Consider the following 14,412-nt stretch of genomic DNA (forward strand, 5'->3'; position numbering starts at 1 on the left):
AAAATTTCCACTTGTAGTCAAAGCCAACCTCAGTCCCCCCCACTATTCTCCTACAACAAAGGCCGTCAGGGAACAATGTTGAGAGAACATGGCTTTCTTCTCCCCTAGCATGCTACAGAAGCCATCATGAAAGCTGGTGGCTAGGTAGTAGATATGTCAGGGTCCTTCATTCATAATTTTCTTCAAATCTTTTGATTCTACCTGGATTCCGCTTTCGAATAGCAAGGTCCAAATGCTATTACACATTATGAATATTGGCTCTTTTATATTTTCTTCTTGAACTTACCTTGTTAAAAAATAATAATACCTTGTAATGACAAGGTATGTTAATGTCCAATGAACAGAAGGGAGGGGGAGAAAAAACAGAGTATCTGAAGGCCACTGAGGACAGCCAGACACTCCACAGTTTTTCACTTCCTTCTTTGCTCACAGCTCTCTCTCTCCTCAGATGATAGGGAGGTAAACATGCTTAGAGTTCATTTGGTCTTACACTCAGAACGTCTGCATCCTGTTTCTCTATTTTGATGAACTACATGCCAGGATAGCCAGCCAAGTAGAAAACACTGCTGTTCTTACACATCTACAATGCTGCACAGGTAACATTTCACAGTGGGTCGTTTCCTCTGCACTGTTTCGGTTAGAAGAAAGAACACAATTCACCTAATTTTAAACACATCATTATCCCTTCACCGTTTCCTTTCAAAATCAAAGAAAAGGAATGAAATCCATATTTTCATGGGAGCTGGAAAAAGACATTTGGCCTCTCTCTTCTTCATTTTGAGAAAGAAAAGCTGCTCCCTTTCACAGAAACACATCAAGCAAGTGTACAATGAGCGACATGCAGGTGCAAACGCCAAAGGACAGTTTGTTCTGCAAAATCATCCACAAGGAAATAAGGCTAAGATTCTCAGCGTTTTCTTGATGAGAATCAAGAAAATGCAGTTGGAACAAAATAAACAACAACACAACTCCACAACAAGAAAAGAAAACCCAGGGTCAGCAAGGAATGATTCCGTTTAAGAGAAAAATGTTAACTATAGTTGTGAGGACAAATGAATTTAAAATCATATTAAGATTCCACATAATGTAATATGATATACAAATCACTACAGTCAATACGTAGAGTGAAGGCAAGAGTAGATAGTGCCATTGTTTCCTTGATGTAGCAACAGAGAATAATATATTCAGTACAACATCCTCTAAAGCAGGGGCCCCAACCCCTGGGCCACAGACGTTAGGACCCAGGCAGCACAGAAGGAGGTGAGTGGCATGAGCCAGCAAGGCTTCATCTGCATTGGCAGTGGCTCCCCATTGCTTACATTACAGCCTGAGCTCTGCCTCTTGTGAGATCAGTGGCAGAGCATTTGATTCTCAAAGGAGCATGAATCCTATCATAAACTACACATTGAGGGATCTAGGCTGAGTGCTCCTAATGAAAATCTAATGCCTGATGATGTCACTGTATTCCGTCACCCTCAGATGAAACCATCTAGGTGCAGAAAAACAAGTTCAGGGCTTCCACTGATTCTACATTATGGTGAGTTGTAGAATTATTCCATTAGATATTACAATATAATAATAAGATAAAGTGCATGATAAATGTAATGTGCCTGAATCACCCCAAAACCATCCCCTTACCTTGATCTGTGGAAAAACTGTCTTCCATGAAATGGGATCCTGGTGCCAAAAAGTCTGAGGACTGCTGCTGTCAAGCACGCTGAGACACTCTACATGGCTCTCAGTCTCACAGGTTCCTGTCAGCAGTTTGGATGTTGCAGTGACTCCCACATGCCACCAACTTCAGTACTATTTTCAGAAAAAATGACCTAGAACCTATGCAGAAAATGGAGCACCAGGGACAACAGTCGGCTTCATTTGGGGCTGGTCACAAAATTGGGATCATATTTTGACAGTCCTACAAACTAAGAAAGGAATATTAATTCCTGCCATTCACAAAGTCACAGTTGGTAGAAATTCTTCAAATTATAGCTAATATAGTTTGCAGAAACTATTTCCAGTGGCACTTTTAGTTACTTTGAAGTTTCTTCAGCTATAGAAAGACATGGCGGATGTCTTAGACGCAGATAGCTATATGTATACTTCCTTCTGTCCTAACCACCAACACTCCAATGTTGATAGAGAATTCTAGTAAAGAAAATGGAAGGGCGAATTTTAGGGGTAACTATAATTTGACTTTCTATGTCTCAAAATACCCTTTTTTTGTTATGTGTTTTGTCAAACATAAGTTATTATTGCTATTGCTTTTACTTTACATTCTTCTCTGTGTGGAGCATATTAAACAAACCTAAAAACAAAAATGGCTCAATTTACTTCAAATACATAAAAATAAAATCGAGTTCCTTCAATATCAGGTTTGGAACTACTTCAGAGTGAAAAGGAAATAACAATGAGAGTAGTGAAAGAAGGCTCATGGAAATGTACCAAGCAGAGAGAGGTTGCCAACCTTTCCCCACATGATGAACTGTCTTTTGACAGCACCCACACAATCAAAGGCATCAATGTTAATCATTAGGAAAAACAAGTTAGGTTAAAAAAATTAAGTAAATGGCAGGATAGAAAAGATCTTTGTTTTCCTAGCGACTATCTTAAAATGTTTTTTATACACATCTTGAATTAGGTATACTGTAAAAGAGGCCATAGGCAGAGTCAAAATTCCACCAGCTTTTCGAAATTCTTTGCTCCCAAATCTAGTTAGATAGAACACACATCATTTCACTTTGCAGTCAAAGTATGAGTCAGATTTTCAAACACTTCCACTTTAAATGCCTGCACATAAGTCACCTCTGTTCTGATGACCCACACAAATCCTGCATTTGAAACAGTGTACAACTGATCTCTACTGACTCTATGAATAATTAATTTGGCAATATGCCCAACTGGGGTTATTATTATAAAAGAACATATTTAAGTGTTGCTTAGTTTCATATGGAAATTCTTTTTCCAACTTTAGCATATTATTTTAAAGCCTAAATGGAAGAAGAATCCAAGAAAACTTAGGGCAGAGTTGAAATCAACTGAGATGGCTTCTATTTATGCCAGGATGGCCAGGCTTCTAATGACAGTCCCAACTGTAGGAGAAAAATCATTAGCTAAGGGATCTGCCACAGCAGTTAAAACTTATTTGCCTCTAGTTTAAGCTAATTCTCTAGAAGTATTGCAATGCTGTTGCCTAAGGTAAACTTAAAAAGCCTCAAGGAACCTGCTATCAGAAGGTCTTCCACATAAGCTGACTTTGTTGGCATATGTGAAATGAAGTGAAAGATGCCTAGGTCTGTATTTGACCTCACTGAATAAACTATCTCTACAGTTCAGTGAAAATCTTCTGACCGTGGAATGCCATGCATGCTGCTTTGATAGGAGTCCTTTGATGCAGTATGTTTTCAAACTGCAGGTCACTACCACATTTAGCGGGTCACTAAGTCAACTTAGTGTGCTGTGATCAGTACATTTTAAATGAAATGAAATAAAGTAGACTAGAATAGAGTAGAAATTGTTTGGAATGCATATAATAAGAACAAGTAATATTTCACAAAATTGCATTCATTATTTTATACACACACACACAGGCATGCACACACCAACACAACTCAACGTGATATAAAATGTATTTATTACCGTGTCAATTTTTGAGAAGTATGAAAACCGCTTCTAAGAAGGATATTTAATTTTGTTGTTTCACATAATATCTAAATTTCCACATACTACCAATCTAATTCCCTCTTTTCAAGAAGGTAAGGGTGGGAGTAAACAAAATGAGTGCACCCACTTTTAGCTACACTAAGAATGCAGCTGTGGGAGGAAGAATCAACTCTTACTAGGTGAAGAACACAGATCCACTGAAGGATAAAAATGTGCCTTTCCACTTGGATAACAAGCTGATGACGTGGATATCTTAACGGAGGAGAGAAACACTGTAAAGTTTCCATTTGAGTCACTGGTTTTTTCCAGATATGGTAACTAGTTCCAAAACCTAAGAAGCTGAAGGCTTTGGTGGAATGTACTAATTCATATATGCTTGGCTAACTAAGGGATACTCTCAATGGGTGATGCCGTAAAACCAGGACCTTTTCTCAACAGAAACTTTTAAAACAAGATCTTTATTAATTAATCTTAAAAGTAAATGCTCTCTGACTCTCCACCATACTCCTGCTAATGAACATCATTAAAAAAAAAAATCTCTGTTTAATTTCCCAGTGTTTGAGAGGGTAGTTTAACTAATATCTTCTCTTTGAGGGGGGATTGAGGGGGGATTACAACTAAAAGTGCATCCAACACTTTCTGGATTTAAAATAAAACAAGATTTCATTTATTCTTTGGCAATGTGTGTGTATATGTGTGTACATACACGTTTATAGTATAATTATACATACACACTACAGTATATATAATTAAACACACAAACACCAGTCTTTGCCACTGTTTGACAAAAATGATTTCATATTTTATAAACTCCTCTCCATCTTGTTAATCTTCACAATTCATACTAAGTGTAAGTGCCAAGTGTTGGAGTTACAACTCATTCTTTTGAAAGACTGCTGAATATTTCATGGTAAGCAAATACTGCATTTGCTTCAAACATTGGCCTTTTGATGGATATTTATTTTATTTTGCTTTTTTCTGGAGAGAGGTCTGCCTACTATAATCAGTGCTGCAACACGTCGGTTTTGTACATATATCATTAGTTAAGGTAGTTTTAGTTCTGGAAAGTTCCAGGAGAAGAATTTAAATTTTAATAGCTGTTACCTGATTATTTTCCAAAAAGAGTGTAGTAATTCACATTTCTATGAGCAACACATGAAACTACTCTTTCTCTATCCTTGTCAGCAATTGGAATTATCATATTTTAATTTTTTTGCCTGTCCAAAGGATATAACATAATATCATATTGTTACTTAAATCTGCATTTCCTTAGCATAGTGAACAATCTTTTCGTCCATGGCGGGCCAGTTATTTTTGCTCTTCTGTAAACTGCTCATTCAAATTATCTGACTATTTTTCTATTGCTCTATCAGATTATTAGATTGTTTCCTATTGTATTGAAATTAATTAACTGCTATATGTAATGAACATCTTTCTCTCATCTATTGTTTGTCTTTTGAATATGATGATTTTTTTCCATGCAAATATTTAACATTTTCATAAAGGATAAAATGCCTATTTTTTTTTGTACCTTTGCATTTCCCCATTGGCTGAATGAGTCACCCCAATTACTACATTGTACTTGGTCATCTCATTTTTCTGTGAATATTTGCATTGTTTTAAAATTTTTGGTGAAGATTTTAATCTATATAAAATTAACTTTATAAGTCATGCAATAAAAGTCACTTTTTAAAAAAATGGATGGTCAGTTATTACTAAATATAGCCTATTTCCCACTGAATCACAAATATTAAATTCCAGAAAATTCTAAGATCCATCTGTTATCTATTCTCTGGTGCTTAGCTATGGTGTCAATGTCACACTGTTTTGATGAAGGTGGCTTTATGGTATATATTAACGGCACATAAGACAATTTCTTCTGCTTATAGTTATCATAATGCTTTGTCAAGTCTCACAATTTATTTTTCAATAGATGCTCTAAGCACACTTAATCTAATTTCAAAATATCTTTGTTGGGACTTTAAATGAAATTACACTAAATATAATATTAATTCATCTACTCAAGTTTTAAATTTTCCTTGGCGCAATTTTGGTAGTTTATATTTTGCTATACTGGGTTCCTCTGGTTTAGGGCTTAACAAACTATGACCTGCAGGCAAAATCCACCCATGGCCTATTTTTGTAAATAAAGTTTGTTGGATCACAGTCATACCCATTTGATATTATGATATCTAAGGCTCCTTTTGTGCTATAGTGACAGAGTTGAGTGGTTGTGACAGAGGTGGTATGGTCTAAAAAGCCTAAAATATTTACTCTCTGATCTTTACAGAGAAAGTATGAAGATCCCTGCTCTAGGTTTAAAAATCTAGTTTCAAGGCTGGGCATGGTGGCTCACACCTGTAATTCCAACATTTTGGGAGGCCAAGGCAGGTGGACAATCTGAGGTTGGTAGTTCGAGACCAGCTTGACCAACATAGTGAAACTCCATCTCTACTAAAAATACAAAAATTCGCCGGGTGTGGTGCCATGCATCTGTAATCTCAGCTGCTCGGAAGGCTGAAGCAGGAGAATTCCTTGAACCCAGGAGGCAGAGGTTGCAGTGAGCTGAGATCACGCCATTGTACTTCAGCATGGGCGACGGAGTGAGACTCCATCACTCTGATGGAGCATCAGTCTGACAACAGATGTTGGAGAGGATGTGGAGAAACAGAAATGCTTTTACACTGTTCATGGGAGTATAAATTAGTTCAACCATTGTGGAAGACAGTGTGGCAATTCCTTAAGGATCTAGAACCAGAAATACCATATGACGCAGCAATCCCATTACTGGGTATATACCCAAAGGATTATAAATCATTCTACTATAAAGACACATGCACACATATGTTTATTGTGGCATTGTTCACAATAGCAAAGACTTGGAACCAACCCAAACACCCATCAATGATAGACTGGATAAAGAAAATGTGGCACATATGCACCATGGAATATTATGTAGCCATAAAAAAAAAACAACAACGATGAGTTCATATCCTTTGCAGGGACACAGATAAAGCTGGAAACCATCATTCTCAGCAAACTGACACAAGAACAGAAAACCAAACACCTCATGTTCTCACTCATAAGTGGGTGTTGAACAATGAGAACACCTGGACACAGGGAAGGGAACATCACACACCAGGGCCTGTCGGTAGGTGGGGGGCTAAGAGAGGCATAGCAGCGGGTGAGGGGAAAGAGGAGGGATAGCATTAGGAGAAATACCTAATGTAGATGACGGGGTGATGGATGCAGCAAACCACCATGGCACAGGTATACCTATGTAACAAACCTGCATGTTCTGCACATGTACTCCAGAACTTAAAGTATGATTTTAAAAAATCCAGTTTCTAAAAAGTTACGCATGATATATTCTATCTTCTAGAATTTCTTCAACATTTTAGTTATGTTTGTTTTAACATTTCTAACTTTTGTCTAGAGAAAGGTTCCAGAGGGGATTTGTATCTTACCCCAAATTAACTTTTGAAATTATTTCTCCATTCTCTATTTTAGTTGTTGCTATTTTCCATTTCACTAATCTCTGCTTTCATCTTTTTAAATTCTCTTTTCTTTTGGTGTATTTTTTTTCTAGTTTCTTATGCATTAACCTCTATTATTGGCAGTGTCTCTGTGTTGCATAGATTTTGAAGTGTTCTCCTTTTCATTGTTTTACAGATAGTTCAGAATTTAACCCTGATTTTATCTTTGTCCCAAGTGTGTTTCTTAATTTCCAAGTTGTTAAAATTTTTGGTTGTATTTCAGTACTTATTTCTAGTTTTATTGGGCAATACTGAAAGAATGTGGTCTATAAAAGCTCTTTTGAGTTTTTCAAGCTATTTTTCTGGGCCAAGTACTTGACTAATTTTTCTAAGTGTTTCATGGCACTAGGAAACTAGAGAAAGGATATGAAATTCTATGATATATACCTAGTAAGTCAGTTGCTAAATTGGATCATCAAAGTCTCTCTGCCCTAACCTGTTACCTACTATCTACTCATTAAAATATACCACTACAAAACCAAAGTATTAATCAATTCTTCCTGCATTGCGACAGTTTTAAAAATGCATTTATAGTTGCTATGTTATTTGGACATGCAAGTTTATGACTTCACAAATTGTTCCTCTTTCTACTATTTTATGCTTTCTTTCCAGTACAAAGTGCTCTTAGTGTTTTTATTTTGTTTGCTCTTTGTGTTATATATTTCTGTTCACCTTTTCACTTCCCTAAATAGTGCTTAAAGTATAGTTTTTGTAAGCGATTTGTGTGTTTTTATTTTTATCCAATATAATCCTGATCTTTCTTTACATATGGGTATTTAGTCCTTTTACATTTTAATGTAGCAATAAATGGACTTGATTTTTTTCCTTCTTTTTTCTTATTTTCTGTTTACAATTTCGTTTACATTGTTGGTTTCTCCTCTTCTACTGTTTGCTGGCTTGCTAGAGTTTCAGCTTATTACCTTTTTTCTCTTGTTAATGTAAAAGTTCTATCATTGTTTTTGATTCTGTAAGTTGTTACCTCCCCGTCACAAAAAACTATATTAAAATCTTCTAAAAACAAAATTCCTAATACTAGGAATCAAACGAAACCAAATGTTTGTTATCATATGCAAACAAATACCAACTATTTCTTCCTTCCAGATACTTGCTGCTACATTGCCTCTCCCTCTCTGTGTGGACATAACTGCCTTTGCTGCAAAGTGCTGGAAGCTGGCCTCTTCAGAGCCAGAGGCTGAAAGGTAACTCTGGTTTAGTTAGTGAAATGCCTTCCTAAGAGATTTGTGAGAGAGCAGCCACTTCTGCTGTTTCTGTAGTCAAGTTCAGTCTTGGAGGCATCAGTTTTCTGTGGCTGAGTTCCCCATTTTCTGCCCCTAACTATGTGGTGTCAAAAAAAAACATCCATTTGCTAGTGCAGACAGGAGCAGTCATGGAGCCGATGAGAGGAGCCACTGCTTGGTGCCGAGGCAGGTCCTGATGGCAGTGCCTTCCTGATCCTAACAGCTTCTTAGTAAGTTGCTATGGCAGCAGCAATGTGGGGTCCCAGTTTTGGGAGCAGCTTTGAGTTCGAGAGTTGTTCATGAAAGCTTAGTTTAGAGTCCACTACTTCAGCTGTACAATGATTCTGAGGCTCACTCACCATGGCTCCATAACAAATTCCTTCTTGTTTAAAACAGAAGGGTGGATTCTGTCCTCTGCAACTGGACCCTGAATGATAGATCCTCTCCCTATCCCCATAGAATCTCCAGATTTTACTGAGATAATAATAATTTAATATTTTTAATTTTGGACAAAGTTTTTCTTTCAATATGTCTCTTCTGTATGAAAAATCTATATTTACCTCATATCTTTTACATTCCCAGTTACTATCATAATCCATTTATTCCATTTATGTTTATCCAACATTTCAGTGTCAACCACGTTGCCAGGAATTACACTTTGCAAAAAAAAAAAAAAAAAAAAAAAAAAGGCTGCTGAAAGTCAATCTCTTTCTATTGTTCTATGTTAATCACCTTCACAGATTTTATGTTTTCAAATTCTAATCTCATGTAATCCAGTGATGCTTTGTTTATCATTTTCATTAAAAATACTTCCCTTAAGATCTTGGGGAGTCCTAAAGAGAAATATCAACTAAATTGTGCTTCTACTCAAGGCCCTTCACTGATTGGGCATTCTTCATCTACCTATGCTTCTTCTGAATACATACAGCCTACAGTTTTTTTAATTTTTTTTTTTTTTTTTGAGATGGAGTCTTACTCTGTCGCTCAGGCTGGAGTGAAGTGGCACAATCTCAGCTCCCTGCAACCTCCTCCTCCTGGGTTCAAGCGATTCTCCTGCCTCAGCCTCCCACATAACAGGAATAACAGGCATGCACCACTATCCCAGTTAATTTTTTGTATTTTAAACAGAGACAAGGTTTTGCCACGTTGGTCAGGCTGGTCTTGAACACCTGCCTTGGCCTCCCAAAGAGCTGGGATTACACGTGTGAGCCACCATGCACGGCCTTCATTTCTAACTACAAAACCTGGCTCCAAGCTCACCCTCAAAAAGTTATCCTGAATAGCCCTGTCCCAGGCTGGCCACCCCTGAAATCTTTTGGGTGCTTCAGTGTTCTTCATGCATTTTTAATGTTGCTTTTATTCTTTGCATTCCTATTTATGGTATCAAGACTGGTTATGTTGAAAATTCCTCAAAAAAGGGGAATTTGTCTTTTGGCTGTCCTTCCAGTCTATAATATTGTGACTGGCATGAAGGACTCAAAAAATAACTTTCCTTGCATTCGTAATCCCCACCATCTATATGTGTGCGAATTCATATGCGGTATGTAAACACACAGCAAGTTTTAAATCCTTGCCACACAAGCTGCTTAAGTTCTCTGGGCTTCTGTTTACTCGTCTGTGAAATGATGATGCCATCACCTACCACACAGTTGTATTTTGAAAAAGATTGAATTGAATCAATCCTGTGTGGCAATATTTACTGAAGTGTTTCAGAGCTGGGAGGCCAGGAAGTTGTAGAGAGAGAGAGAGAGAGTGATATCTGACAGCCAACCAAGGGCTCTCAACAGCCCTGCTCTCTCAGCTTTTCTCAGTCAAGTAAATTAAATGTCCCCTTTTTTCATTTACTCCAGAAGCAAAGCCTACTTTAAGAAGCTGTACCCAATGCCTGGAACATCATCACACTTCCAGATGGTAGATTCCCTCCCTTTCTACCTTAAACCAGCTCTCAAAAACCACCCCCTCAATGATCCTCTCCTGACTATCAGAGAGGGTAACACTCATCGGCACCTCACTCTCCTGAAAAATGCAACTCCTACAACACTTTGCTCACGACTCCAGCTCACAACTCCTGAAAAAGGCAGCTGTGCTTATACATCATGAAAAGCGCCAAAGTCACACAGCCTGTGCACTTGATCAGTGTTTGCATACTTTCCCTGGGCTCCACATGCTTCTAATGTTTGCACATCTGCCCCAGAGAAAGCACAGAATAGGTTTAAACTGGTTTGTCTGATGCCCAGCCAAGTAATATACATTTATAAATATTAGCTTGTAAAAGGCCCCAGGCAGTTACTCATCATCTATATCTACCTGCCTTTCAAGTGACTCTTGGTCATTATCCTTACCTGGTCTCTAGAAAGTACAGCTGCAGAGAAGTACATTAGTGCCTCCCTAATGCCAGAGGTATCCAAGGGGAAGTCTTGTCCATAAGAACTGACACGAAGCGGTGATCTAGACAAGAGTCACCTGGGAAATGTCTGTGCAAAGCCAACTTTCTAAATCAAACTCCATTGCCCTAAAATTGTCCTAATATCCCCGAGACACCTTACTTCCTGGAGTCAGTGCAGAATCTAATACTGACTTGCTCCCCATTATCCTGGAAAATCTTGGTCTTTGATAATCTGGGAAAAGAAAGAATGTGTCCAAAGATCTATGGTTTGTACCATGCCAGCGTAAACTGGTAAGTCCTAGATATTCATAGTTATCTGTGCTGACACAGTTTAGCATCCATTCATAGTTCATCAGACAAACACTATGTATCCCCAGAATCTATGCATGGCGTAGCACAAGGAAGATGTTCAACAAATGTCTGTGAGTAAACAAATATTATCATAGAATAACACATTTCGATTTAGGTCTTTCCTCAATACTCATATAACACGCATTTTTTATCTGTTCATAGTTTGCTATTTCAATCCCATGATGCTAATTAAGTCTCAGGTTTGTTTCTGCTCTCTCTGTGCTCTCTAGAAGATGGACAGCATATACATCCCAATATAAAATAGCAAGCATCTCTTGACACCACCGCTGAACTCCCCAGCTGCCTCAGTTCTTTGTGTATCCTGGCGTAAATGTTTCTTGGTGCTCTTAGAGAGGTCGTTCAGTTCTCTTGGTTATTCTTACATCCTTCTGAATGAGTATCTTGCGTTCTACCTCTTAGTCATCCTGAATTTTGATCTTGACACAGTTCCTTATGCTGATCATTTAGATCAGATATTATCAGGTTTACTACTTCATTACTGCGAATTAATTACTATAGTGTATAAGTAAATAAAAAAATTATAATATTCACGTCATATTTATTACTGGGTTCACTGCCACCAGATTCTTCACGTTTCCAGATCTTAAAGAGAAAAACAAACTATAGGCTTGAACTCAACTTCTAAGAATACCTTAAGCCATCATTTTTTTCCCCTTCTTCCGGTTTTAGCTTTGTAATCCGCATGAGAGCAACACTACCCTTCTTCACACCACCAGAAAGGGCTGTGAATACTCACAATTAGATGTACTGAAAAGCATTCAGCAAATATAAAGAGCTAGGGTAATAGCAAGTCATTTGGCTGCAACTCTGTGGGCTCCAAAGTCGGAAGCTGCTATGATTCTCTTCCTTTATTTAAAAGAACTCTGAGCAAGTAAATAGAAAACATTTCTTCATACCTGAATGCATCATTAGAAGGACCAGGAAATGAGTGTTTTACGCAGATGTTAAACGTTCTCCTTCATGTTTTCCACTGTAAGCTGAATTCTCCAGAATGGGGTAACTAATACTCTCCTTTACATCCTCTATCAGGAACGGCTGAATAGCTTTCTATCTATCTATCTATCTATCTATCTATCTAGATATGTATGTATATATCTATATATACATAACACTCATACACATATAGCTATATCTATCTATCTAGATTATCTATCTATCTATCTATCTATAGATACTTAAGTACTTAAGTATCTATAGATACTTAAGATAGTACTATTATCTATCTATAGCTATCTATCTATCTATCTATATTTCATATTTAAGTACTTAAGTACTTAAATATGAAATATAGATAGATAGATATAGATAGATAATCTAGATAGATAAATAGATATAGCTATATGTGTATGAGTGTTATGTATATATATATATGGTAAATATATATTTTAAAACTATGTACCACATTTAATTTGCAAATTCTTATATGGGTCAGTGTCAGTAATTTCAGGACCTTCAAAGTTAGGGTGAATTTTTGATCATTTTAAAAATGTTATAAACTGTCCTTGGCACTAACTCTGTTCAATTGACCATAAGAGGTGGTAGGTAATTCTGGGAAAGACTCACTTTCAAATAAATTTGTAAAAACGTAATAGTACAAGCCTGCCTTTATTTTCCTATCTTCCCTCCCCTTTACCTTCTCCCCAAAAAAGAATCAAACTGGCATATAACATCATATATGATAAAGTAATAATTACACAGAAATAAACAAGGGCTTGTGCAGCAGTTATTTAAAATGACAGAGGGAAAGTGAAACATGTGAGTACTCCCAAAGTCTCTGAGCACAGCAGTTGCCCACATGATAAAGCAAGAACTGAGGAACGGCCGTAACCAGAGCCACAGGTTAGGGTTATGAAAAGGCATTGTCAGAACAGTATCAGAGTTCCGTCCAGTGACGGAAACAAGTGCGCTTAGATTACAGGTAGAAAGCAACCATTCTTGTTGAAGTGGCTTTCAAACACCCTCCCTAACAAGATTGCCCTTAAGATGCTGTTCCCCAGAGCACCACAGCCCTCTTAAAAACCACTTCTAAATTTTCCTTAGAATGCTCAAATAATGGTATAGTGCATGAGAGCAGAAAAAAAAAAAAAAAAAAAAAAAAAAAAAAAAAAAAAAAAAAAAACCTCCCTTGAAGTAAGATCTGCCTTCTTCACGTTTCCATCTATAAAGAGAACACTAGTATTTAGAGTGGGATAACTGAATGAATAGAAAAAGAAGTAAGTTCTATTGAGTGAAAAGAAAGAAGTGAAAGTTTATCTGGAAAATTTGGAGCTATCCTGTGAAAACAAACTTATGCCTGAATATACATAGGCATGAAAAAATGATCATAAAATTTTATCATAAAAATGATAAAATTTTACATTTTATTGTACCTCTCACATTATTCTAAAGCCTAAATACAAAGGGAAAGGGACTATCTGCTTATGAAATGCCTCAGGGATTTTTAAAATAAGCATTCTACCATTAATAGTAAGGAAAACTAACATTCATATAGAGTTTCTTAGTTTAGACAGTTCTTTGGGCGCATGGGGATTCTTAATTCCTATTCACACTTGAGGGAGTCCAGTCTTTAAGCAGTTCCCTGGAACTGGGAGGCTGAGTGGGACATGGCCCTGTGTCATTGAGCTGCACTATTCTGCTTTAAACAACATGTAGTGAGGGACTACTTGGGTAACCCATTGTGTTTTGCAGGACACAATAATAAATTAGAAACAAAACAGAGCTAAGACATAGTATTTGTCTCCTTGAAGTTCTCTATCCTCTTAGAGAGCTAAAACTGATCAGGAAAGTGACTGGGAAAATTGTGTCCAAATTTCAGGACAAAACCATGAGGGATGCCCAGAATTCAGACAGATCCGTCTCTTAAGACTGAGTGGTCTGAAGAATCTGAAGGACTTCAGGGCTATGTCAAAGGTAGTTACACTTGGGTGGGAAGTATGTTTATATATTTTAAGAGCCAAAGACATACAAAATCCAATCAAGTGATGTGAGGGCTGAGGTTTCCCGTTGGGAGTCAGGGAGTTGTGGACAAACAAGTTCAGAGTATTCACCAGGGTCAGCAGTGGGAATCCAGTCAATGTAACAAGCCAAATCTCCAGTCCTTGTACAACCTCAGGGGTACTCAGAAGGTAACCTCTCTCTGTTGGAAAGTAGCCTCAATTAATTAATAAGGTCTCTGTACAAAGTATTAATCCTTGAAAAAGGTAGCATCATCTGCAACCAC

General features: G+C 37.3%; 1 protein-coding gene across 5 annotated transcripts in view; it reads right to left on the minus strand.

Moving 5' to 3' along the window:
* Positions 1-14,412, minus strand: part of TPD52L1 (TPD52 like 1) — a 108,520-nt gene that overhangs the window by 70,896 nt on the left and 23,212 nt on the right. Inside the window, exon 1 of one of the 5 annotated variants that reach the window (XM_074397513.1) lies at positions 1,639-3,786. The exons of 1 other annotated variant lie outside the window; for it this stretch is intronic. In XM_074397513.1, coding sequence (XP_074253614.1) covers positions 1,639-1,666 — 28 coding nt within the window. In that variant the 5' untranslated portion in view covers positions 1,667-3,786. Of the gene's footprint in view, positions 1-1,638; positions 3,787-14,412 lie in introns of those variants that run through there. 3 more of the 5 variants (XM_074397514.1, XM_074397515.1, XM_074397516.1) reach the window with 3 other exon arrangements.

This window comes from Saimiri boliviensis, chromosome 4 (assembly GCF_048565385.1).
Source record: "Saimiri boliviensis isolate mSaiBol1 chromosome 4, mSaiBol1.pri, whole genome shotgun sequence".
NCBI classification, from domain to species: domain Eukaryota; kingdom Metazoa; phylum Chordata; class Mammalia; order Primates; family Cebidae; genus Saimiri; species Saimiri boliviensis.